The 25,670-nt window shown below is 44.5% G+C and overlaps 2 protein-coding genes across 2 annotated transcripts in view; one reads left to right on the top strand and one right to left on the bottom strand.

The window, feature by feature from the left end:
* LOC141265862 (uncharacterized) overlaps positions 1 to 25,670 on the top strand; it is a 1,005,842-nt gene that overhangs the window by 146,945 nt on the left and 833,227 nt on the right. The window lies entirely within an intron of this gene.
* Positions 7,241 to 13,891, bottom strand: LOC141265861 (myelin P2 protein-like). The gene is made up of 4 exons (XM_073679497.1): positions 13,694 to 13,891; positions 11,279 to 11,451; positions 9,561 to 9,662; positions 7,241 to 7,487 (listed from the first exon to the last, which is right to left on the bottom strand). Exons 1-4 carry the CDS (start codon positions 13,764 to 13,766, stop codon positions 7,437 to 7,439), a joined length of 399 nt encoding a protein of 132 aa, XP_073535598.1. The 5' UTR covers positions 13,767 to 13,891; the 3' UTR covers positions 7,241 to 7,436.

The raw sequence follows: 25,670 nt of genomic DNA, 5'->3' as shown, positions 1-25,670 counted from the left end.
CGTGCCTACGCAGATCCGCTGTCTTCCTGCTGTGCGCTCCGTGTGACGTCTCAGGTCAGAGGGTGCGGTGACGTCTCTCCACCGCGCCCTCCCCTGAGCCATTATAGGCAGCGCAGAGCGGGACGACGCTGGAGTCCGGACCTGAGCAGCGGCAGCAGGTGAGGAGGAATGAGGAATTTTTTTTTTATGTATGGAGGCATGAGGCATTATATAGGGGGGTGACATCCTGCATGGGGCATTTTAAAGAGAGGGGGGTGACATCCTGCATGGGACATTATAAAGAGGGGGGTGACATTCTGCATGGGGCATTATATTCGGGGGTGACATCCTGCATGGGGCATTATATGGGGGGGGGGCAGCCTGCATAGGGCATTATGTGGTGGAAACAGCCCGCATGGAGCATTATATGGGGGCCAGCATCCTGTATGGAGCATTTTATGGGGGCCAGTATTCTGTATGGAGTGTTTTATGGGGGCCAGTATTCCGAAAGGAGCATTTTATGGGGGCCAGTATTCCGTATGGAGCATTTTATGGGGGCCAGTATTCCGTATGGAGCATTTTATGGGGGCCAGTATTCCGTATGGAGCATTTTATGGGGGCCAGTATACTGTGTGGAGCTATTGTAGAATTTACAATAGATATCCCTCATGTAATGTAAGAAGTGAAATCTTCGGCATTGTACTATATATATATATATATACTGTATTTCTCTGCGGTATCTGTGCATCATGAATGGTGGTATGTGTTAAAGGGGCCCATTGAGACTCTTTCGCCCGGGGGCCAGAAAAACCTGGAGCCAGCCCAGCTTTTTGATAGGTCATGTTTAAATAAAGCTGCTTTGTTTTTGATACTTCCTGGTATTTGGCTTTGACAAAACTTTATTGGTACAGTCATGTGCTGATTTTTTGCACCTAATACAAGTCTATGGGGAAAATCCACAAATAAAACTCAGAGCACCCGCAAGATAAATTGACATGTTGCGCATTTGAAACCTGCACCGCAGGTCAGTTTACGGAGTGTTAAAAAAACTAGAAAACAAAGTGGCCATTAGATCTCTCTAAATTCCATACACTTTGTTGGATTTGTAAGACGCTGCTTTTTTTGCACAGCAAATATAGGCAGCATCAAAAAAAAAATCACCAAACACTCATATTTGGGAATGTCACCTAGCGCTTGTGTGGCGCCCCTGAGGGTTCGACCGCCACAGGGATGCTGTACTTCTCTAATGGAGTGTAGTGTTCCTCCTCTGAGGTAAGAGCAATGTGATGGTCAGGACCCTTCCTCCACATCCAACACCACACTTCTCCCACCAGAGGGGGCTAGAAGGCACCAGGTGCTGCCCCTACTGGTATACGGGAGATTGGGGAACCAAGAGATAGGGGAACCAATTAGTGGGTGAGGGTGGAGGACTCACATTTTAGTGACGCTGTAAATTTCTTATTTAATACACAGCCATTTTGGTTCTTGGTTCTTTTGACTGTCTTTTGATCGTGACCTCCCTCCCTGAGTGTGGATCCTGTGTGGACCTGCAGAGGATGGAGGTACGGCCCTCAGACCCTGGCCTTGGGTCGAGAGGCAGGTTGCAGATAATGTTTGTCTCAGCCCGGTCAAGGACCATGACCAAGAAGGCCCGGAGCTTAGGAGTGTAGCTACACTGCAAATGGATCCCAGGGAGGATGCAGACGGAGCGGTATATGCCACCTGTCCTCGCCAACCTGATCTATTCAGAGGGGTTCCGGCTGCAAGAGGGGTACCGGCCCCCGATACCTGACCTCGCTTCTCCACGTCCTGGTCAGGGAAGCCCGGTAGGCCCAGAGGATCCCACCAGGTAACAGAAAGAGCAGAGCTGCCACCCGTACCCTTTTTCTGAGTGAAGTTCAGAGGGAGACCCGGCCTATCCACACACACACAGACAGGAAAGGACCCGGTCTGAAGTCTAGGAACACTCTGTTGCAGGGTCCTGATTTAACACTGGACTTACTCGGAGGTTGTCGGACCCCCGTCTTTGGTGACCGCAGAACTCCGCGAGGAGCAGGGAGACGCCTTCCTACTGCCATCTCCATCGTGAGTAAAAAAAAACCTGGAAGTTAACCCCTATGGCCTCCGGACTCTTATTCTGCACTACACCGCACTACGCAGCACCAGACCTCCTAGACTACTACCCCCTCCATCCTGTCCCTCTGCCCTGAGGCCCTGCTCCACCTGTGGGGAGTAGTAACAACGACGGCTGCGATAACACCATGCCTCAGCGGACTGCAGCAGCGCTGGTGGCCTTCACCAGGTGCCACAGGTGGTGTAGTGGAGATCAGCCACTCAACCCGGATAAGTCCATACCATCCCTTTTTTTAATGTGATGGCCCTGGGCACGGAGCGGGTCCGAGCCACGGCTGCACCCCATCTACAACATCAAGGACCCGGCTCCAAGTCCCCCATCTCCCAGGGTAGGGCTTTCCAGCGTGTCACAACCGAGCGTCACACTTCTTGGTGTAGTCGGCAGGATCGCGTGCCCGCAGCAAAGGAAGAAATTACCCATTGCTACCGGGTACTGTGTGCCTTACACCTTGGACTGTCGTTTCCACTTAAAATGGCGCCCGCCCAAGAAGAACAGGCGCCATAGTGTATCAGAAAGACGGTCTTCTAACACCTCCTATCGTGGGCAGGCTCCCACGTGGCGCCAAAAGTGCGGACCGCCCCTTCCATCAGAGACTGTCCGCGGGGTAATGCCCGTCAAAATGGATGGGCTGAATGAAGGCGTGCCTGTCAGCATACCGCCGAGGAGCCGCCCCGAAAGAGGAGGAAAAAGAAAAACAACAAGGTGCGGCCATTGCAGTTGGAGTTTGGCGGTCTTCAGGAGCGGACATGGACACTGCTGGAGCGCAACAAACGGAACCTTCCGAACCCTGCCCAGGTCCTTCCCCCGGCAGGGAGCAAGTCGGCACAAGATTTACAGCGGGAGATATTGCATTTCTCCACCAGGAAGCCCCAGGTCTTGCACGGAGACTGGATGAGGCCCAGAAGGCGGCATCTGCTGCGTGGCGGGAAGAAATGCTGCTGCACATCCGGACCCGCCGCCAAGGAGCTGAAGCTCAGGGAGAAGCGGTGACAGAGGTCGCGAGCGGCCCAGAGGCTGGTGAGTGTACTACCCCTGCCCCGGCTGCTGAACCTATCGTACCCATACTGGACCTCATGGCCGAGTATCTCCTGCCCTGTGCGGTCACCTGGGAGCAGGTCTTTGCCCCGGAGCTGCAAGCTTCAGCTATAGGCGGAGACCTGCATTGTCGCTCAACTCCTGAATCGGAAGCGCCTGAGGCTGCTGGGGTATCCACCGACCCCAACCCGGACTGGTCCACACTTGCAGAGGACCCGCAGCAACCCCTTATGACACCGCTACCCGCACTGACAGTCACCTGGCCGGCGGCTGAGGAGTGGGCCTAGGACAACCAGGGGGGGGACCCGGGGCTGAAGCGCAGAGGAGGAGCGAGCGGTGCCGTGAGCAGATTCTCCAACTCAACCGGGAGCAACGCCAGAGGGAGATTCGCTGCGAGCGCCTCGAGGTGCGCGCCAAGGCTGCAAAGTCCCGGGCCCGACAGGAGCAAGCTACCCGTCCAAGCCCCCGTGTGGAAGGGCAAGTTGTCCGCTTCCACCATGAGGCAGGGTGGGGGTTCATAAGGAGTCCCCAGTATCAGGATGACGTCTTCGTCAGCAGGCGGGACGTCGAGCCGCGTCTGAAAAAGGGACACCCTGGCCGGAACCTCTTCCCGGGTGACTTAGTTACGTACACCCGCCACCACGGGGTGCGGGGGTGGTATGCCCTGGATGTCCACAGGGTGTCCGGGAGCGACGCCCCCTCACGCTCGGCCTCGGAGGACCGGTCAGCCTCCGTCGGGAGGAATGAGCCTTTTCCCAGGAGGGAACCCGAGATTTAGGCAGTCCCGGCGGCTGTAACTTGTTTAGAGTTGAAATGTTTATGTTTTAATTTGCTTTTCCCCGGTTTCTAGAGACATTGGTCCCTGCGGACTTGCAGCAGACAGACTCCTTACTTGTAAATAGTTTGCATCTCTTTAGGTGCTCCCTATTGGTTTTATGTAAAACCGTGGATATTTCTACCTCAGACCCCAGAAGGAAAACCTGTCTGGGTGGCTCTGCTGGGGGTCCAACTCAGGATCTTCATGCCCTGCAGCCACCCCAGGGCCCACGTTGGGGGTTTGGGACAGGTCCCTCGTACTTCTGAACTGCCTTTAATGCCTTGCACTTTAACCCGTCTGTCTGTGCACAAATGTCTCTGGATGATTATTGTACTTTTATATTTTTATATTTTTGTACTTTTATATTATATGCTGTTTGAAACGTTTAAGAAGAAGTGCCTCCTATAAAGGGAAGATTGTTTACTGTTATATATAAAAAGACTGTACCAGGTATTGCTCTTTTGCAGCCCGCGGACGTGCTGTGTTTCACCAGGGGGGAATGTGGCGCCCCTGAGGGTTCGACCGCCACAGGGATGCTGCACTTCTCTAATGGAGTGTAGTGTTCCTCCTCTGAGGTAAGAGCAGTGTGATGGTCAGGACCCTTCCTCCACATCCAAAACCATACTTCTCCCACCAGAGGGGGCTAGAAGGCACCAGGTGCTGCCCCTACTGGCGTATGGGAGATTGGGGAACCAAGAGATAGGGGAACCAATTAGTGGGTGAGGGTGGAGGACTCACATTTTAGTGACACTGTAAATTTCTTATTTAATACACAGCCATTTTGGTTCTTGGTTCTTTTGACTGTCTTTTGATTGTGACCTCCCTCCCTGAGCGTGGATCCTGTGTGGACCTGCAGAGGATGGAGGCACGGCGCTCGGACCCAGGCCTTGGGTCGAGAGGCAGGTTGCAGATAATGTATGTCTCAGCCCGGTCAAGGACCATGACCAAGAAGGCCCGGAGCTTAGGAGTTTAGCTCCACCGCAAATGGATCCCAGGGAGGATGCAGACGGAGCGGTATACGACACCTGTCCTCGCCAACCTGATCTATTCAGAGGGGTTCCGTCCCCCGATACCTGACCTCGCTACTCCATGTCCTGGTCAGGGAAGCCCGGAAGGCCCAGAGGATCCCACCGGGTAACGGAAAGAGCAGAGCTGCCACCCATACCCTTTTTCTGAGTGAAGTTCAGAGGGAGACCTGGCCTATCCACACACACACACAGACAGGAAAGGACCTGGTCTGAAGTCTAGGAACACTCTGTTGCAGGGTCCTGATTTAACACTGGACTTACTCAGAGGTTGTCGGACCCCCATCTCTGGTGACCGCAGAACTCCGCGAGGAGCAGGGAGACGCCTTCCTACTGCCATCTCCATCGTGAGTAAAAAAAAACCCTGGAAGTTAACCCCTATGGCCTCCGGACTCTTATTCTGCACTACACCGCACTACGCAGCACCAGACCTCCTAGACTACTACCCCCTCCATCCTGTCCCTCTGCCCTGAGGCCCTGCTCCACCTGTGGGGAGTAGTAACAATGACGGCTGCGATAACACCATGCCTCAGCGGACTGCAGCAGCGCTGGTGGCCTTCACCAGGTGCCACAGGTGGTGTAGTCGAGATCAGCCACTCAACCCGGATAAGCCCATACCATCCCTTTTTTTAATGTGATGGCCCTGGGCACGGAGCGGGTCCGGGCCACGGCTGCACCCCATCTACAACATCAAGGACCCGGCTCCGAGTCCCCCATCTCCCAGGGTAGGGCTTTCCAGCGTGTCACAACCGAGCGTCACATTTCCATAGTCCCCATCTACCAAAGGGAGGCTAAAACGTGTGCCTGTGTTTGCATACAGTTTACTTCCCTGTATGGGAGAGCGCAGCAAATGCTTCTGTGTGGTTTATTTTAAACAGGTTATTGGTCACCATCCAAAACCACTCACTTCCACATTGGTACTGAGCAGTGCGGATAACGTTGTGACCCTACACTTACCTTCCAAGACAGATGCACGACCCTCAGGAATAATACATGTAATCTACTTATAATGTACAGGACGTGTGCATGATATCAGTCAATCTACTCGCGTCTCAGCAGGTGTGTGGAGTCGTGACATCTACACTACTAAGTACTCATGTAGAAGTCAGCGGCTCTGGACGGCAATAACCCATTTAATATAAATTGGTTGATATTTTATTGTATACTCCAATTCCATAAGTTCTACACCTAGGAAAGTTCTATTTACAAATTCCAAATGGTAAAAGATATAATCCGATCGGTAAGGAAATATTCCAAATGGTAAGACGTTCAATGGCGCTATATAAATAAATAATAATAATATGGCTATAATGTACGTATAACTGTGAGTCTTATGGATAAACGCTGGTGCCACTGGCAGCTGGGGTACGAAGCATCCTGTTAGGTGTAATGATCTACTGCATCTTCATATTTCAGTTACATAATTACCATTTTGAATTCGTATATCAGACTTTCCTAAATGCAGAATTGATGGATCCTTGGGTTTGCTGTGTTTCTATATAGATTACGTTTGGGAATCCTCTCCGCATAAGCATCTCCTGCCTGAATTAGACACAGTGAAATCCATTACACTCAAACGTTTCATTATATTTTGTTGTACAACATGAATTTTTGGAATTGTTTAATTATCGTATGAAATAAAATAGATTGTTCTACAAAACAAGGCTCAAATTTTTTGTAAAACTACAAGTACCAAAAGCACTCCCATCAAAGTTTTTATCCTCTAAATATATCACAGTCATCATATTATTCTGCACTGTGTATTTACAATTGCTCATTTTGCTCTTCTTCTCAGCTAATTCTTATCTTTTCCATTAGGCCTATGACATCATGTGATTGAAAACTGACTAGCTGAATCCTTCTAAACTCTATGTAGAAACAGCAGTACAATTTTCCCTGCATGAGTCATCATTAGAACTACAATTCTACATCACTGCAAACGTCCCTGGCATTGGGAGGGGTGAACAGCTGGGTCAGGAGTTGAAGAGTGAGATGACTCATGTAGGGAAAACAGACTTCCTGGTTCTACATAGAGCTTAGAAAGATTCAGCTAGTCAGTTTTTAATCACGTGACGTCATAGATATAATGGAAAAGAGAAGAATTAGCTGGGTAGAAAGGCAAAATGGGCAATTGTCAGTGCACAGTGCTATATAATATGATGACTGCAATATATTAAGAGGATAAAAACTTTGATGGGAGGACGAGTGCTTCTTTAACAACCATAAACAGAGTCAAAAACACATCAGACAGACTGTAGGAGGGATTTATTTAGGGTGCACAGCAGGTCCAGATCCGGTACACTACTGCTTCCGAGAAGAATTTTACATATAATTTCTTTCATCTGATTATGAGATAGAAATGGATTGATCTGTGGAGTAGTGTCGTTGAGCGAGGCTCATTGAACTGAGCTGTTTCCAGTGTCAGTCTGATAGACTGAAGTTAAGCCTACACCTTGTCATATACACGGACACACTTCACGTCTCCCATGGTGCATGTCTGAAAGAAAAAATGAAGATGAGTTACGAGATGTAATCCAATACATTCTGGAGGTTCTCCATACATTATATGTATGTCATGAAAGTAACACTGGTGAGATCTAAGGGTTCTGGACACATTGTTCAGACCACTGATTTTATAAGAGAACTGCCCACACATAAACAGTTCTTCTGCAATAAACCCCATGAGTCCGCCTCCCTTCTATTATTCTCACCAATAAATGGACCTCATGGGCTCAGCACAGGTTTTCATGGACGCAACCTTACCTCAATCCAACCATATAGACCAAGGGGAGAATTTATCATCAGAGACATATTTAACATTAGTTTTTTTATAGGAACTTTTTTTTATCGACGTCGTAAATTGTGACAAATTTATGAAAAAAAAATCGTACATTATGGAAACTATAATGTGGTTATCAGATTTGGGCAGCTGGGTGGCTCAGTGGTTAGTACTGTTGCTTTGCAGCACTGGGGACCAGAGTTCAAACCCCACCAACAACAAAATTTATAAGGAGTTTGTGTGGGTTTTCACCAGGTTCTTCGGTTTCCTCCCACACTCCATAGACATACTGATAGGGAATCTAGATTGTGAGCCCCAATGGGGACAGTGATGATGATGTCTGCAAAGTGCTGTGGAATATGATGTAAAATAAATACATTTTCCCTTCTATTTGTAACTGATAAAATTACAGTAATTGTTTTTCATCCTTCCCTGGAGTGAAATTGCTAAAAACGTTCTAACTCACAAATTATAAAGCTGTCGAAAACCACCACGAAGCTCAAACAACACCTGCAATGGGATGGCTAGGTACAAAAGGCTTCATAAATATGGCGGACTCTCTAACATGAAGAAATTAAGCAACTAATATGATAAATTCTCACGTCTTTTTCTTGGGTGGATTTTGAGTACGATAATTCTCTTAAACCACCACTCCAGTGTTTTTTTTTTAATTTTACCGCTGGAGTGGTAGCACTAATTTAAGTTCCCTGCACCTAGTATCTTTTACTAGTCACCGCTTTCATCTGTTCTCGGCGCGGCTCCGGTTGGTCTGCTGGTTGTGACCTACCGGATAGCTCCAGTGTTTGGTGGACGAGCTGGAAGTCACAACTCAATGTAAATCTATGAAAGCCAGAACGAGGGCAGAACAAGGCTCTCATAGACTTACACTGAGAGCTTGTGACCGTTACCTCTGAGTTCTGGTCAGTCAGAAGTTGTGGTCACAAGATGGCAGTGCAGGACCGGAGCGGCACTGGGAACAGGTGAAGACCATGTCTGGTAAGTATAATACTAGGGTCAAGGAACTTAGATTACATAAACAGTTGAAAGGAGTTTGAGGTTTTGCATGTCAATACCTCGGTATGATCACATTCGCTTCACATATATTTATTTCAGCTGATAAAACAGCATCTGGAAATTTAAGTAATATGGAAGTAGACAACCCCCAAAGAGTTTAAACTTGGAACGTTGTACATGACTTAGTGAATAAGCACCTTGTTTTTGGATTGCAAATGGTGCATTGCTGTTTTTTGGGGGGGGATGTAAACCACAAGAACCATTACCAATATTGGGTGTGGTTGCACCCTCTCAATATTTCAACTTTTTTTGGCCAATATTGGCTCTATTTTCAAAATTGGTGCAATTTTAAATGTAAGTTATGATTATTTTTATGTTCTCATATTGGCTGTTGTTAGACAACTTTCATAAAATCCTGGAAAAGCCCTTTAAAGGATTTTCTATTTTTATCAAAAATTTGACGAACAGGTATATAATGCTTAGCTGCTGAAGCCCCTGCTGTTCCAGAGCCCCTTATTCACTGCTCCCCTCCGATCTCCGTTTATAGGTCAACAACAAGGATGTCCCAGGTGCAAACATATGCTGCAGCGTGGCACTGTCAAGTTCAGCATAACCCCTGAGGCCAGTGATTGGCTGCAGCTGTCACATGTTATTGAGGGGACAGCACCACTTACCAGTCTGGATTCAATTTTCTATAAAAACAGACATCCCTTTAAGCTAATTATATAATGCAAACGACTATGGAAATCAGGGAGCCCAACAACATTATAAACTTACCACCACCAGCTGTCCATTTTTCAGTTCCCTTTTGATAGTAGTCTCTTTGCCGTCCCATTTCTGCACCTGTGTTAGTACTCCATCATCACAAGTAATAATGGTCTGGAAAACAAACAATATGCAAAGTGATGGCTCATTCCGAAATCCCAGGCGCTCGAGACAATAGACCTATATGTGATTTGTCTACAGGAGAATAGCCAACAAATGCAAAATCAAGTGTTAAAAATAATGCTTCGATATATACTACTACCATAAAGGTGCTGAATATACAAATATAACTGATGAGCTCTGAAGGGTTATATAAATGTAGAGGATATTCCATAAAATTTTTGCCATCACAAAGATTTTTTTTTTTTTAAAGAACCTCGGCTTTCAGTGATTATATTTTTCTGTTGATGGGACTCAGTGTGGGCTTTTTCTTTGTGCAGTGAGCTGATGTTTTTTTTCCTATACCAATTTCGTGTACATACCGTGCTTTGATTGCTTATTATTACATTTTTTTTAGAGATGTCATGTGACCAAAAAAACATAATTATGCCATTTTTATTATTTTTTTTCTTTGCAGTGTTTACCTTGGGGGTTAATTCATTCTACATATTGATAGATCGGACTTTTACGAATTCGGCAATACCAAATATGTTTTTCCCCCCTTTCTTTATTGTTAACAGGAGAAAAGGGGGGTGATTTGAAGTTTTATATTTTTTTTAAAACTTTTAAATGTTTTTTAAAAAATATCTATTTGATACACTATTAGTGCCCCTTAGGGAAGTTGAACCTGCAATCATTTGATTGTTACTGCGTAATATTGCAGTCAGTTCCCTCTATGGTTCAGCCTGTGGCTGAACTTCACAGTAGCATGACAGTGACAAGGGCCTTCATTAGGTCACCAGCCACCATTGTAACCTATCCATCCCCTGTGATTTAGGACAATGCACGTAAGCTTCCAGAAGACGGTTGAGAAGACCGTGGTTCCATGAATTAAAAGGTCAGTGCCCCATCTTCAATATGTTTCAAAAGATGGCAAGTTTCATCAGGGGCTTGAGTCTATGGCAATGGCCTTATAGGCCCTGATGAAGCCAGGTGTTTGGTGAAACATATTAAGGAGGCAACCTTTTCATTTATCAAGCCAAGGTTCTACTTCTTAATAGCAAATCCAGGCATGAACTGCAGACATTACAAAGGAAGTTATAAAGAGTGAATGGGAATACTTACTGAATTTATACACAACTAATGGACTAGTGGATTTTAATGGGATATTAAAATGTGTGTTTTTCTGTAAATGTTTAAACTTTGAACTCCTTTAATTTGTATACTAGTGTGGGGCATACAAAATAAACTACATTCCTGTAGCTATTACAGCTAATTCTATATAGTTTTCAATTTCACCTCTCCAATCAATCAAGAGCGCCACCCCCAAGCAACCGGAAAGCTGATAGGGAGGGGTGCGCTCCTGAAGATAAAGCTTGAGATTAACCCTCTAGTGTATTCACACAGTGTAGTTTTTGTAAAGGGACCTTTTAGCCCTCCAAGCCTACAGAAAAGAGAAACATAAAGTGATATAGTACACCTATTATTTTCATTTAATCTCACTAAAATGTAAAACATCTTTCATAAACTTCACCATGAAAGCAACACGTAAGATGTGGAATTACATTGGCTGCAGTTTTTCTTAAAAATCTCATCCATTGTTGGAGCGAGCATCTAAAGTTTATCCTTACCCTCGTGTTCCTGCTATCTGCTGTGGTCTCATCAAACTCTTCTCCAAGCCTGAACCTCACCTCGGTAGTTTTCAGGCTGCTCTCTGTTTTAAGGCAGATCTCATCGCCATTTTTAGAAATGACAACATTTGGCTTTGCCATTGCACCGGCTTTTCTTGTGGCAAAGCCAACTCCTGTAAAGCAAAGAATGTGAAGTTGTAGATGAGAAATCCTCCGAACACACGGCCAGATAAGACTATTATATTTCCTTTTGTATTCTCTTAGGCAAAAAAAAAAACAGCACAGTGGCTAACTTAATTTCTTAACTTGTAAACCAGACTACAAAAGGATAAAAGTGCAAGAACTAATAAATGAGCTCAGCATGCAACATAGGCGTACAATAACTCTATGGCCACGAATAATGACAAATATGCAGAGATGAAGAAATAGTCTAATCCTCATCTCAACATAAAAGCCACATCCACGCAGACTTATCTCCAGGAAATCACTCTGAATTAACATTAGCATTTTCCTATATGGCAATTTATCAGCAATTACAATGAAAGAAAGTATTAGCTGTAGTCCTATAATAATTTGCCCATTCTGTTGTCTGCCAATTAATAAAGAAATCTGATGCACTACTCTTGCCAGAAAAAGAATAATGTAACCCTAGCGGAATCCTGATGTTCCCCACTATGTGTCAATAAGATCCACCAGGATTCGTTGGGTTTTGTTTGACCCATCATGGCTGACTATAATGGAGTCCATCTGGTTTCTTTTAAGGATGTGCATTATTTTACAAGAGAAAACCGTGTGCTGCATCATGGCATCCGGTGGAGTCTCGATGCAATGAGATGTCAATGAATCTTCAGTTTTACAATTAGGAAAAATTGCAGTGCAAAACGCAACGCAACACCATTATAAATCCAGCTTACAGTCACTTTCCAAATTCATCTCTTTTGCCTTTAAGTGGTGCAAATATATCATAATAATGTATATGTAAGACATTTAACATCTATCACAAGTACCAATGCAAATATAAGTCCCTCTAATAATGACAAAATTGTAAAAGAAAGCTAAATGTATCCTCCAAGTATACACACATCCCACTGCAGAATGGCACATATAATATACGAGGATTCAGTGATAAAGTAACCTGTTACTCCATTACTGTGCCGATCATTGTTATCTATTGTTCTATGTAGGGGCTCATTCAGACGTCCATTTTTCTTGTACGAGTTATATCTGCGGTTTTCACGAATAGCACTCGTACCTATTATAGTCTATGGAGCTGATCACATGTCTGTATATTTTTGCGGACTGAGTGGTCCACACAAAATCACAAAGACGTGTTTGAATATGATCAATCTCACCAATGCAAGTCTGTGGATCTGTGAAAAATCAGACAGAACTCAGATGATATCCGAATTCAGGACTGTTTGATAGGAGAAGCTAGAGAAACCTCCATCAGGTTTTTGGTCATCCAAGAAAAACTCATGAAATTCTGAAAAAAAAAAACACTGATGGATCTCAGACCATTTTTTTTCAATCCGAGGAAAATCACTGATGTCTGAATGAGCCCTTAGCAGCCACTTCAGGCTGAGAGTGAATTTGCAAATTTTGCTGCAAAATGTCTGGGAAGGACCCATTTATATACATGGAAATTGCAGAAATCCATGTGTTTTTTGCCAAAAAATGCATTCCAAGAATGGGGAATGGAGAATAAGCCACCGCCAGACACCGTTGGCATCGACTTATCTCCCCTGACAATTAAAGGATTGGCCATGCTGAAATCCAACAGCCCGATCCCCATACACATTAGACATTTGCAATATTAATGTGACATGTATTGCCACACAAAAAGTCTGAGATTTTTTTGCCCCCATGATCACTGCTTTCTCACATAGTGGGGAAAATTGCTAAACATATTTACAACTGTCTATGTTGCCCATAGAAACCAATCACAGAGCAGCTTTCATTAAGCATTCTGCTGTTCAGAAATGAGAGCTGCGCTGTGATTGGTTCCTATGGACAGTGAGACACTTCTCCACTATATTCACTTCTGAGATCTTCCAGGATCATTTCTATACATATAGACGAATAATACTGGAAGCTGTTGAATTAATTAGTAACGGGTAGATTTAATATCCTATTTAAAAAAAAAAAAACGCATGCTGCCAAACTAAGGGTTATTACACTCCTTGGCGCACTTCTCAGGAAGGCATGCACTTTGGAAATTATAGAGTTAATACTGAAAATCCTACCGGCAACAAAAACTATTAATCCAAGGGGAATCCTCGTTATTGTGTGCTTTTAACTCTTTCCTTTCCAAAGCCCACAGCTTAAAGAGAAAGTGATGCACCTGTGTACACAGCACTCGACAGGTGATCATACATAGTTACCAGCAGCGAGCGATGTTGGAGCATCCTTACTTACCTAGACACTGCATGTACTCATCAAAGCCCTGGCTGTCGCACAGCTTCCAGGTGCCTACAAGCTGGTCCACCATGATGAGTGATTGCTAGAGGGGATTCAGTGCTCAGCAGAGATGTGGAGGGTGCTGAGGGCAGCACTGGGTGCTGTGTGCCCTTATAAAGTGGCTGCACTCTGAGCTGGGGACCAGTGCTCTGGGAGGGCTGATGGTGACGTCAGTGGATCAGTCACTACTCCCTCCCCAGACACTGTCATTGTAAAGACCAGCTCAGCTGTTTCACATTGCTCTGGCTGTCAGCCAGAGATGAGATGGCGAAATGTGGGTAAAGGGGATGCTTCCCGTGCTCCGACACATGGCTGCAATAGTGATTAGCTCAGCCTGGGCAGAGATGGCTGTTTATGTGATCAGATTTACCTGGATGGAACCTGAGGAATGTTCCAGCGATCACTGACAGCACCAAGAAAGCCAAATCTGCAGCTCTACAAGTGTCAGCTTTTATACAATTCCCTAAAAGTTGCGTTTATGCAGATACCAATTTTAGGAACTACGTTATTATGTATAGACTTCTGAGTGGGGTGCTAAGACCACGCGAAGTGTCGGGTATGAAGGGGCAGTAACATTTGGACAAAGATGTACTTAATAAGGCAGGTTCTATAATCCTTACATAGATAAACTAGTAGCTAACCTTAACCTGGTTATCCCATTCTAAAGACTATTGCTCACCCTAGCTTTTACTCACCCAGTAGGGGTGCAACCTGTGCACATTTACCGGAGCCTCATTGAGGTCAGCACTGGACCCCTAGAGGGTGAGTAAAAGCTCCATTTGTTTGTTTATTGCCTCATTAAGTCTTTGGAGCAATAATTTTTGGATGGAGAACACCCGTGTAAAGTGATTGTCCCAGAAATTCAGGATCAGGAAAGTATTCTCGGAGTGATACCTTTATTGGGTAACCAGAAAAAAAAAAAAAATATATATATATATATATATATATATATATATATATATATATATATTTGCAAGCTTTCAGAGCACAGGGGCTCCTTCTTCAGGCAAGATTTGTAATCCTACTTGAGGAAGGAACCCCTTTGCTCTGAAAGCTTGCAAATATTTTTTTTTCTGGTTAGCCAATAAAGGTATCACTCCGAGAATACTTTTGTCATTTTTGGGCATAAAAGTATTTACATCGATTTTTCTGGCTAACACAGTACCACAATATAATTTTGTATTGTACATCAAGATCAGGAAAGAAAATTTGCTCTTTAGGGCAGAGTGCATCATACATTATGGCTGTACCTATAACCCTTCCCTTTATCCTTCCAATCCCTTGGTTGAACTTGATGGACATGTGTCTTTTTTCAACAATACTATGTAACTACCTATCTTTAGGATGAATAATAAATGTATGATTACTGGGGACCTGACTTTTCGGCATCTACCATTGTCTAAGGGCAAGAATAGGTATCCCAACGTGTGGAAGGCTGTGGGAGCTATCATACTGTATGGGAGGTACTGAGGGGTCCATAATGAAGTGGGGGACAACATACTTGTGTGAGGGCTGTCATACCATTTGGGATCATACTGTGTGGGGACTTTGTGTGTGGGAGGCTATGGGGTCATTACACTGTGTGGAAGACACTGTGGAGTCCATAATGTTGTGGAGATCATCATACTGTTTGGGAATCATACTGTGTGGGGTCGTCCTACTGTGCATGGGAGGCTGTGGGGGCATCATACTGTGGAGGGGTCACTGTGGGGGTCATCTTACTGTGTGTGGGATTATACTGTGTGAGGCATTAGATCACTGGCTTTTATAACCAGTTCCCTATGTTTGTAATTGTTACATTGTCGCCGCTATCTGCAGATTGCTTAGCTGCGCAGTTTACAGCTATTTATATATATATATTTTTTTTCCCACACTTTCATATAATTGATTAATAAAATATAGCTGGTTTCACACTGCCGCCATTTTGCATAAGTCATGTTGTTTGGTAAGCCTGTACATGTATAGCGTATATATAACAATAGGGTCTACTATCTACACCCACCATTTTTAAAGTGCAGAGATCCACTTTAAGGTCTACATAATACATCTCCATTGAGAACTTTCTTACATTGCAGATTTACCATGTAGGAGGTTAGAGAAGCTGAGCTACATCAACTCCCATGGATCTATTTTCACACAACTTTCCGAGAATTCAACAGCTTCATAAGCGTCTATAAGTTTGAGTCAGGAGAACCGTAGACCGGATGATCAGACTGTGTATGTGAGATGTGTGAAACTGGCCTAGGAATAGAATTTTTGCCATTATGACTGATGACCTATATTCACTGCTGATGTCATTTACTTTTAAGGGGAAATGCCTTTTAACTCAGTGAGTTTATTAAAATAAAGGGTAATTTCCAGCTTTGAATAACAGTTGCACAATTCTTAAACCACTAATTGTACTATATAATATACATGTTCTGAAAGTGCTTCAAGTTAATAGAGATTATTCCCTGTTCACACTGTGTTTCTGCAGTGTATTTTGGGGGGTCCAACTAAAGCCCCCAAAACATGGTATGGTATTCAGATGAACTCCAGACAGGACTATGTGGATTCAGGTGCAACCCCAGGACACCCAGTAGCTTAGAGTGATTTCAGCAGCAGTTGTATATTCATGTCTACTTGTCAGTACTGGACTAATATAATTGGGGTTTTTTTAGCTTTGGCTTTATGTTTAGGATTTCTTTTTCTTTTATTTTTTTTTTATTTTTTCTAAATTTGCAGCAACAAATTTTCCTTACCAAGTTAGTAAAAATCCAGCACTTGTTTTCCAGTTTGAATACAAAGACTTTTATTGAGACATCCAAATTAAAAACGTAGAAAGAATTAAAAAACGTGTTTCTAACCGGCATTAGCGTGCGATTATTATTCCATTCTTGCCATGAATAAGAACCACACACAAATGACAGTAAGAAATGTGTAGGTATTTTGCTACTATCTCCAGTGTGGCCTGCTTTTTCATGTTTTTAATTTGGATGTTTCAATAAAAGTCTTTCTTTTTACCCACACTAGAAAACAAGTGCTGGATTTTCACTGACTTTCTAAGTCCCATCCATTCCTTCGCATTCCAACCAGGATTTTTTATCCGAGCACTTCCCAAGGATCTAACCAAGCATTTGAGATTTGAGCTGAAAGCACATCATTTTTTTCTATATGTGAGCAGATTTTCCTCCATAATTTCTTTGAGTAATTTATGTTACCCTCTACCATCGCCAGCCTTCAAAGTCCGAAAGCAGAACTGCAGACGAAAGGAACCCCAGAAGGCCACACAGAGATGCTGGATGGTAGGTTTAAACAGCCATACTTTTATTCTCCTGCTTCCGTTCCCTTCTCCTGCCTTGTCCCCTCCTCCCCATTACATCATCGTTACTAGGCAGAAACTGAAACAAGGATAACAGCCAACCAATCACAGATGTAGTAACAACATCACATCTCTCCTCTTCTCACAAAACAAAACAACAATAGAACTGGATAACGGTTCAAAAATTCACATTAGTACAAAGGGTTTTTTTGGTTTTTTTTTCTTTTTACTGCAGAACATAGTCCAAGAGGTGGGCTGGCGGTCTTCGATTTGCCCTCGCTGGATAGCGGTGAGACATCTCAGTCCCAGATGAACTTTCCGAGTCCTCTGAGGTATCCTCCCTTGGAACTGCTGAGCTCTGGGGACCCGGCAGGACGTCATCGCCATCTGCCTCGTCTGTTTCTGTCATATAGTCACAAAGTTTTTTAAAATGTGACACGTTCCTTGTGACCTGGCGACCGTGATCTTGAGCAGTGACCATGGTGCCTTTGACTTGTGTGACCTGAAAGGGTTCAGGATAGTATCGTGATGCAAACTTGTCACTAGGTCTTAGTCTTTTTACAAGGACCCAATCTCCCACCAATACTTCCGGCGGCTTGCAACGATGACTGCTCTTATCTGCATACCTCTTCATCTTCTGTTTGGATATGGCATCCTTAGTAGCAATTGGTGTTTGAACAGGACTCAGCGGAACGCTCGGGAGTTTGACACGCATAGGCCTGTTGAACAGCGCAGTGGCGGGTGGTACCCCGGTAGTAGAATGGGGTGTAGCTCTGTACTGTCTAAGAAATCTGTGTAGCTCTTGCTGTAAATCCTTGTGCTCCATGGTAGCAATCCTCAAAGTTTTGTTGATTGATTGCATGAACCGTTCCACTTCACCATTGGCCTGAGGCCAGTAAGGAGTTATTTTCCTGTGAGTGAAACCCAGATAGGTTGCGAATGATCGAAAGTCTGTGCTATTAAAAGGTGGTCCATTGTCGGATTTCACTGTTTCCGGTATGCCATATGCCGAGAAGATCTTGTCTAATTTTGGTATAACAGCCCTGGCAGAGGTTGTCGAAACATGTTCAATGACTGGGAACCTCGAATAGTCATCCATGACAACCAGCAGATAGGAGTGATCCGGTAAAACACAGAAGTCAACACTAACAGCAGTCCACGGGCCCTCTGGCAGGGGTGTCATTTGTAAGGGTGCGCGTCTATGGTCAATTGTAGTTGCTTGGCAAGGTATGCAAGTTTCAATAAGTGCCTCTACTTTTTTGTCTAGTCCTGGAAACCAGACTTTCTCTCTCAGTAATTGCTTTGTTTTCACCACCCCTTGATGAGCCTCGTGGGCCAGATCCAGTACTCTGCTTTGAAGCTTCTGGGGTATCACCAGCCGATTGTTACGCAACAGTAGATTTGAATCAGACACGGAGAGAGCATGTCGTGCATTAAAGAAAGCTGTCAAGTAGGTTGTTTGATCTGGTGTTTGGAGGCGGGCTTCAGCAAGAAAATTGCTCCAATTTTTAGATCGAACAGTCTCTATAACTAACTGAAATTGGTGATCAGAATCCACCGTTTGTTGTATTTCCTCCATAGTCATGGCTTTTGGCACAGAATGTGCAACAATAAAATTGATATGTTCCTCTGCAAGGATAGTTGCTGGGATATCGTCCTTGGTAGTTTGTGGTGTTGGGTGTCTCGAGAAGTAGTCTGCCGGATTACCAGCTCCTGCCTCGTATCTCAACCGAAACTGGTAGTTCTGTAGGCGGAGCAACCAGCGTTCAAGTCGTGGGGGAGGCTTTGAAGAATGTTTGTTGAAAAGCGGAATGAGCGGTTTGTGGTCACTTATCACTGTGAATTTATGTCCCATAAGGTACAGATGAAAATGAAGGCATCCCCATACAACCGCAAGAGCTTCCCTTTCAGTTTGTGAATAGCGTTGTTCTGTCTCTGTTAAGGCTTTGCTTGCATAGGAAATGGTAGAGACGTTGCCTGCTTTGGACACTTGTGTGAGAATTGCACCCAGGCCCACCGGACTTGCGTCCACGATCAGCTCGGTGGACTTTAGAGGGTCAAAATAGGCCATGACGGTGTCGCCAGTTAGACTGGACTTCATGGAGTCGAATGCTGCTTGGTGTTCAGTAGTCCATGTCCAAGGAGTGTCTTTTTTCGTGAGTAGTCGCAGGGGTTTGGAGACCGTGGCCAGATCAGGTATAAATCGTCCACAGTACGTGACTAGTGCTAGAAAACTGCGAACCTCTGACACATTTTGAGGTTGGCTAGCTGACTTTATGGCAGAAATTTTCTGAGGATCTACTGAAACTCCTTGCTCAGAAAAGATATATCCAAAGAAGCTTAATGACTTTTGGTTAAACTCACATTTTGACGGATTGACAGTTAGATTGCAGGCTTGCAGTCTCTGAAACACTTGCTCTAAGTGACTGTCATGCTCCTCTTGGGTTGTACCATATATAAGAATGTCATCACTGACGTTTAGGACTCCTGCTATTCCAGATAGAACCTGACTGATAACGTTCTGAAATATTTCTGCCGCAGATGAGATACCAAAGTTCAACCTCTTGAATCGTCGTAAACCCACGTGGGTACTAAAAGTTGTAATGTATCTGGAATCTGGATGCAACTCAAGTTGATGATAACCTGATTTTAAATCCATTTTAGAGAATACTTTTGCACCATTCAGGTCTGCGAGAATGTCATCAATAGTGGGCGTGATGTGCCTTTCTCTTTGAATAGCCAGATTGGCATGCCGCATATCCACACATAGCCGGATTTTACCAGGCTGCTTTGGTTTTGGTGCAACAACAATGGGCGATACCCAAGGGGTCGGGCCTTCAACTCGTTCAACAACATCAGACGCTTCCAGATCTTGCAGTTCTTGCTCCACAAGTTTGCGGACATGAAATGGGATGCGCCTGTGAGGTTGAACAGACTGCTGTATTGACTGGTCAATATGCAATTTTATCTGAACGTCTTTTAGCTTACCGAGACTTTTAAAGAGATTGGGGTACCTCTGCATGATGTGTTGGGCCGAAGGACCCGTGACGCTATTGACCAGGTTGACCAGACCCAGAGATATAGCAGTACTGCAGCTGAGAAGCGTGTCTGCGGAGCACTCTACTACATATACAGTGTCGGTGATGGACTTCCTGTCAGCTGCAAGTTCTGACTGGAATTTGCCGCACAGGGGTAGTGCCGATGCTGAACCATAAGGAAAAATCTTTAGGCTAGTGCTTTGTAGAGCAGGTCTGTTCGGGAGTCGGCTATAGACTGCACGGCTGATGACGTTTACTGACGCCCCCGTGTTTACTAGGGTTTCCACCGGACTGCCATTTATCAGGATAAGTCGCCTTGGACTGGTAAGTGCGTGCAGTGTTTGAGATCCCTCTGCAGTTACTGAGAATAGATAAGTACTGTGAGGCTCGTCAGTAAGCTGCAGCGTTTGGACTTTTTGTGACCTGGATTGTACTGTGGGATGAGGGGATTGTGGTTTGGATCTACACACTTTTGCAAAATGGTTTTGTTTTCCACAATTATGGCAGGTCCCCCCTTTTGCAGGGCAGATATTCTGGTGAGGATACGACCCTCCGCAGTTGTAGCAAGTTGCCCCCTGCGTACGAGGCACAGGCAGTCTCTGTGTTAGCTTTGCTATACAAGATGGTGCTTCCGCCTCGCACTCAATGTTCTCTATGAGTTTAGCTTGTTTTTCGGCGGTATCATTTACACGTGCTGTTTCAAGCAATTTTGCTAAAGTCATGGTGGGATCTCTGAGTGCTTGTTTCCGTAATTTAGAGGAGATGCAGCCTTGTAAAATCTGCATTTGGATCTCTTTGTCGACATCTGCAAATTCACAGTAAGCTGCAAGGTGCCGTAGTCGGACATGATATTCATCAATGCTTTCTGTTGCTGACTGCTTTAATTGTCTAAACTTGAAGATTTCAAATGCCGCATTTCTGTGTGGGGAGAAGTATTTGCTTAATGCTGCCTTGCTGAGCTCATAGTCTTTGTCTTCTCCAGTATTAGGCAGAGTAGTGAAGATATCATAGACTTGTTCCCCTGCATAATGTAATAGCATGGCTTTCTTCCTGGTATCATCTGATATGTTCATGGCTTGTAGGAATATATCAAAAAGCTTCAGCCATTTCTCCCAACATGCTGCTAGGTTAGCTGGGGACTGATGTACATCAAAAGCAGGGAAGGCAGGTAAACAGGCCATTGTTGTAGAGCTGAAATACCTTTAGTTGATGATGAACGCTTCCTCGTCGCCAGTTGTGGTGTTGTTATGCCGACGAAAGGAACCCCAGAAGGCCACACAGAGATGCTGGATGGTAGGTTTAAACAGCCATACTTTTATTCTCCTGCTTCCGTTCCCTTCTCCTGCCTTGTCCCCTCCTCCCCATTACATCATCGTTACTAGGCAGAAACTGAAACAAGGATAACAGCCAACCAATCACAGATGTAGTAACAACATCACACAGAGAAGCGCCCCCTCAGAATGCCCAAGGTTTTGGGGGGTCTGCAATGTTAAGATTCCTTGTTCCACTTACCAATGCACATATTTCTACCAATACATGTGTACATGCTAGCTCTGATCAAAGCAGTTTAAGCACTTAGATGCCAAGGTGAACAACAACCATGGCATCTACGAGATTAGACAGAATGGACACTCTGTCATGGCCGACGTCATCATGCGATGAACCTGATGGGTTGTTTACTGTCAGCCTCAATTCAAACCTTTTCCTATGGGGCCCTTGGATTTCTATGAAGGCCCCTGGTTATCAATATGACAGATGACCGGTATTTGATGCCGAACTGTTTGTTTTTATTCAGTATAAATGCCCTTTAGCGCAGCAAGTTCAATTACTAGTTCTGCTTTGAATAAAAGTTGCACAATTCATAAACCGCTAATACTAGTATAAGAGTTCACAATCTGTAGCTGCTATAATTAGAGTTAGATTCAGTAGCGGTAGTATATTCATGTGTCGTAGTCAGTCCTAGACTAATATTGCTGCATTTGACATTAGAATGGGGATTTTTTCTTTGCTCTTAAATTATTTTCCAAGTTGCATTCTTCTTGTAAACTGTAGAAGATTTTCTTCCACAATTTCCTTTTTCAATTTTACCCTCTAGCTAAGACGTCACTCTCCGCTAGGAGAAATATTACCCCTAGATACCGGTCTGACGCCTCTCATCCAGCCAAACCAGAACTCACACTTTGCACTGACGAGGGGCAGTACCCCGAAACACAGAGTCTGCATATTGAGTTTCTGGTATTGGCTTTTATCCTAAGTCATGTGATAAGGCTCGTTAAAGGGTCACTATTGACTTTTAGGATTGCTACTTCCTGTAGGTGGCACTAGAGTTCTAGTCCTCTTCCTCTCTGAAGAGACAATTTGCATATTTCCCAGAGGAGCATTGCGGCTTTAAAAGTCTCCTCACCTGACGTGCTTAACACGTCACTCTCTGCAAGGAGAAAAATTACCCCTAGATACACTCTAGCTTCATAATCCTCCAGTGTCCTCCAGCAGAACTGCAGAGAAGCATAGTTAAATAGTTACATGCTGTCCATAATGGCCAGCCTTTTGGCCCCAATGAAATCCACATCGCAGACACACACATATGGGTCATTTTCATAGACACCCAAAAAATGTATGAGCATGATATTGGAGTATGGAAGGAAATTGAAGAGGAAAAAAAGCACAGGAAGAACATACATACATATATATGTTGTCCTTGATTAGATTTAAACCCAAATTCTCCCAAATTTGCTGCTCCAATATCCATGAGCAGCTATTTTGATCAATAGGGATCTTTATGCAAATAAAATAACCCCAGCTAAGTCGTTATCCAGTTGGCTGTAGTTTAGGTCCATGTGCTGTCTTAGTCCATAATGGACTGTACATACTGTGGTAAGATGAGTCACTCGGCTGCTTTCAGAACTAGACTCAGGAAACGGTTTCTTCTGCAGGTTTATTGTAATGACATAAAGCACTGCAGGTTCAGCAAAATAAACATGGCCTTTCTGGCATAACAGCAAAACAAAAGATAAACGATAGCACAGTCCATATGTGTGTGGGGTTCGCCCGCACAGGTTATAGAACACCCTTCAGCTCCTCCTGAGCTGAAGCTTTCCAGTCTGGAGACTTGCCTCTCCAGACACAACCACAGAAAAAAAATAGTGACTGAGCATTTAACCTTGCTCAGCCACACCGTGAGGTGGAGGTAGGGTGAATGACTTACCTCCCATCTCTATGTCATTCACACAAAACCACTCCCTTTAGGTGATTTAACCCCCCAACACATAACATGCTGTAGGAAAGTTGTAGGTTCAGTTCGCTAAGGCTAGCAGCCATGGCAAAATATACCTCCCCTCACATATAACACCAGTGACTCTGTCACTATACGAACCCTTAGTAATGAAAAACATAACTGACATGAATAACTTTCCACATCTACTGTATTGTCCATGTGGAAACAAATGCAGCATGCATCATCAGACTCTATCCCGGGATAGGAGTCATATGGCTTGAATTGTGCCAAATAACAGCATAGTGTGCACTATGGGTAAGGGAGGAACTGCACTGCTTTCTCTGAACATGACACACCTTAAAAAATTCAAGGAGTTCTCCACTTTTTTCATATTGATAACCTAGCCTTAGGGCTCGTGCAGATGACTGTAATAATCAGATGAGTGTTATCTGTCATTTTGAAGGATAGCACTTATCCCCATGTTAATCTATGGGGCCGTGCATATGTCCAATTTTTTTCCTCGGACCGAGACAGTCAGAAAAGAGGAGAAGAAGAATTTTTTTTTCCCATTTCCTTTTCATCTTAGAAAATTAGATCACACCATGATGACACTCTGATCAGGGTTTGTGTTACACGCACGCCGCTAGGTTCAGATAGGGCGAGACGGGTTTCATGAATTCTTTGGAATCCTGGGGGAACCGTTACTCAGGGCGACCATAGGCTGCATCGTCTCTCAGGCACACAATGGATTCAACTGCTGACTAGACACATCTGACAAGAGTCTTTTTCAACAGTTTTACAGTGGAATTTAATCTGAAGCACGGCCAGTGGAATTCTGGGATATTACAGCAACAATCTTCATTACAGTACAGTCTGAGTTTCTTGAACAACCGGCTCCAGTAACAATACAGCAGTATCTTCACAAGGCACAGTATTACTGTCTCTTCTGTAGCACAATTCAACATAGATTAGATCTCTTAGCAGCACACTTCTATGCATACACAACCACAGGCTTTTCCTTCACAAGGACACAATAGTACACAGCATTCTTTATCCTGCATGGAGATGGAGGGGGGGAGGGTTTGATGAGGGAGATGTCCCTGTGACACAATTTCTTCCAGTCCTTATCTTCCCGCCCAATAATACTCTGCACTGTTAGTTCAGGGAGTTTATCTGACCTGTGTTTAGTTTATCTCCTGATCTGAATCCTGCTCAGTTGCCTTCTGTCAGATACAGATAACACACTACCTTTCTCTTCGACTTCAGCCAGACTACAATAGCAAGTTCCCCACAATCCCCCTGGGGCTCTGCTAAAACACTCCCTGTCTCCTGTGACTGTGTTAACCCCTCTAGTTGCTAGATGCTTCTAAAGCACAACACTTCCTGTCTCGTGTGCTTCCCTTATTTGTAACAGTTGCTGGATGCTTTTGAACCAACAGCACTACTTCTGCATGTCACACTCTTCCCTCCTTTTTGAATGTCGTCCTCGACATTCATCTTAATTGATCAATCTGACCAATTGTGAGACAGTGGTGAAAGTTGAGTAACTTTATATACAAATTGGCATTGTCAAATTGGCATAACATTTATAAACATTGATAACAACCTATTCTACGACCTTTTTCTCGTAGTACTCCTGTAAGAAATAAACAATTAACACAATTAACACAATCAGCATCTCTTCAGCTGGAGCTTTTCGTACGTCTTCAACCAGCTCTCTCTCACACTAATCCTTAACAGTTCTTTGTTTCTACAAAGTCTTTTAAGGAAAATCAAACCATGAAAACAAGTCTTTCCACCAGGCAACATCTTCCATACTGCCTCTCGGTGGTGAATACCACTCAAGTGGGCTTTCCTGGTCCGTAGGCAGAGATACCTGTTTCCAGTCGACAGTCCTTGGCACTTGACTCGGTTCACCAAGAGTCTCATACGTCAGAATCATGGGCCTCCTCACTTCTCGAGTCAACATCCTCCTGGTGGGTTGTTCCTCAGAAACCACGGGTTCTCCAGTCACAGGAGTTTCTTCCGCCGCACTCATTTCCCGTTATTCCTCAGATGCTCCTGGAACTGCCTCTGTAAGTTCCTGTACTTCTCCGGAATCGCCTGGTTCCACACGGTCTGGTAATTCTGCTTCTCCTGCCGATCGGTCTCTCCAGTGACCAGTGTTCGATCATCAGATCTGAATTGGACTTCATCTACTTGGTACAAACTCTAGAGCCTTGGGACTTAGTTCACTCTCCTGAGGATGGTACATCCCTCTCCTTACCGGTCCGAAAAATACAACGGTGTGCTCTTCTTCATCGGAACTTTCAAGATCACCATCCACAGTTTCAATCTGTGGTGGTCTCTTAGTTGGTCTCGGTCGATGTCGGTCTGCTTCTG

Source organism: Phyllobates terribilis, unplaced genomic scaffold (assembly GCF_046119375.1).
Source record: "Phyllobates terribilis strain yellow unplaced genomic scaffold, ASM4611937v1 Scaffold_4__5_contigs__length_816908805, whole genome shotgun sequence".
Lineage (NCBI taxonomy): Eukaryota > Metazoa > Chordata > Amphibia > Anura > Dendrobatidae > Phyllobates > Phyllobates terribilis.
The sequence above is the reverse complement of the archived record's forward strand: the minus strand, read 5'-3'. Positions and strand labels throughout refer to the sequence as shown.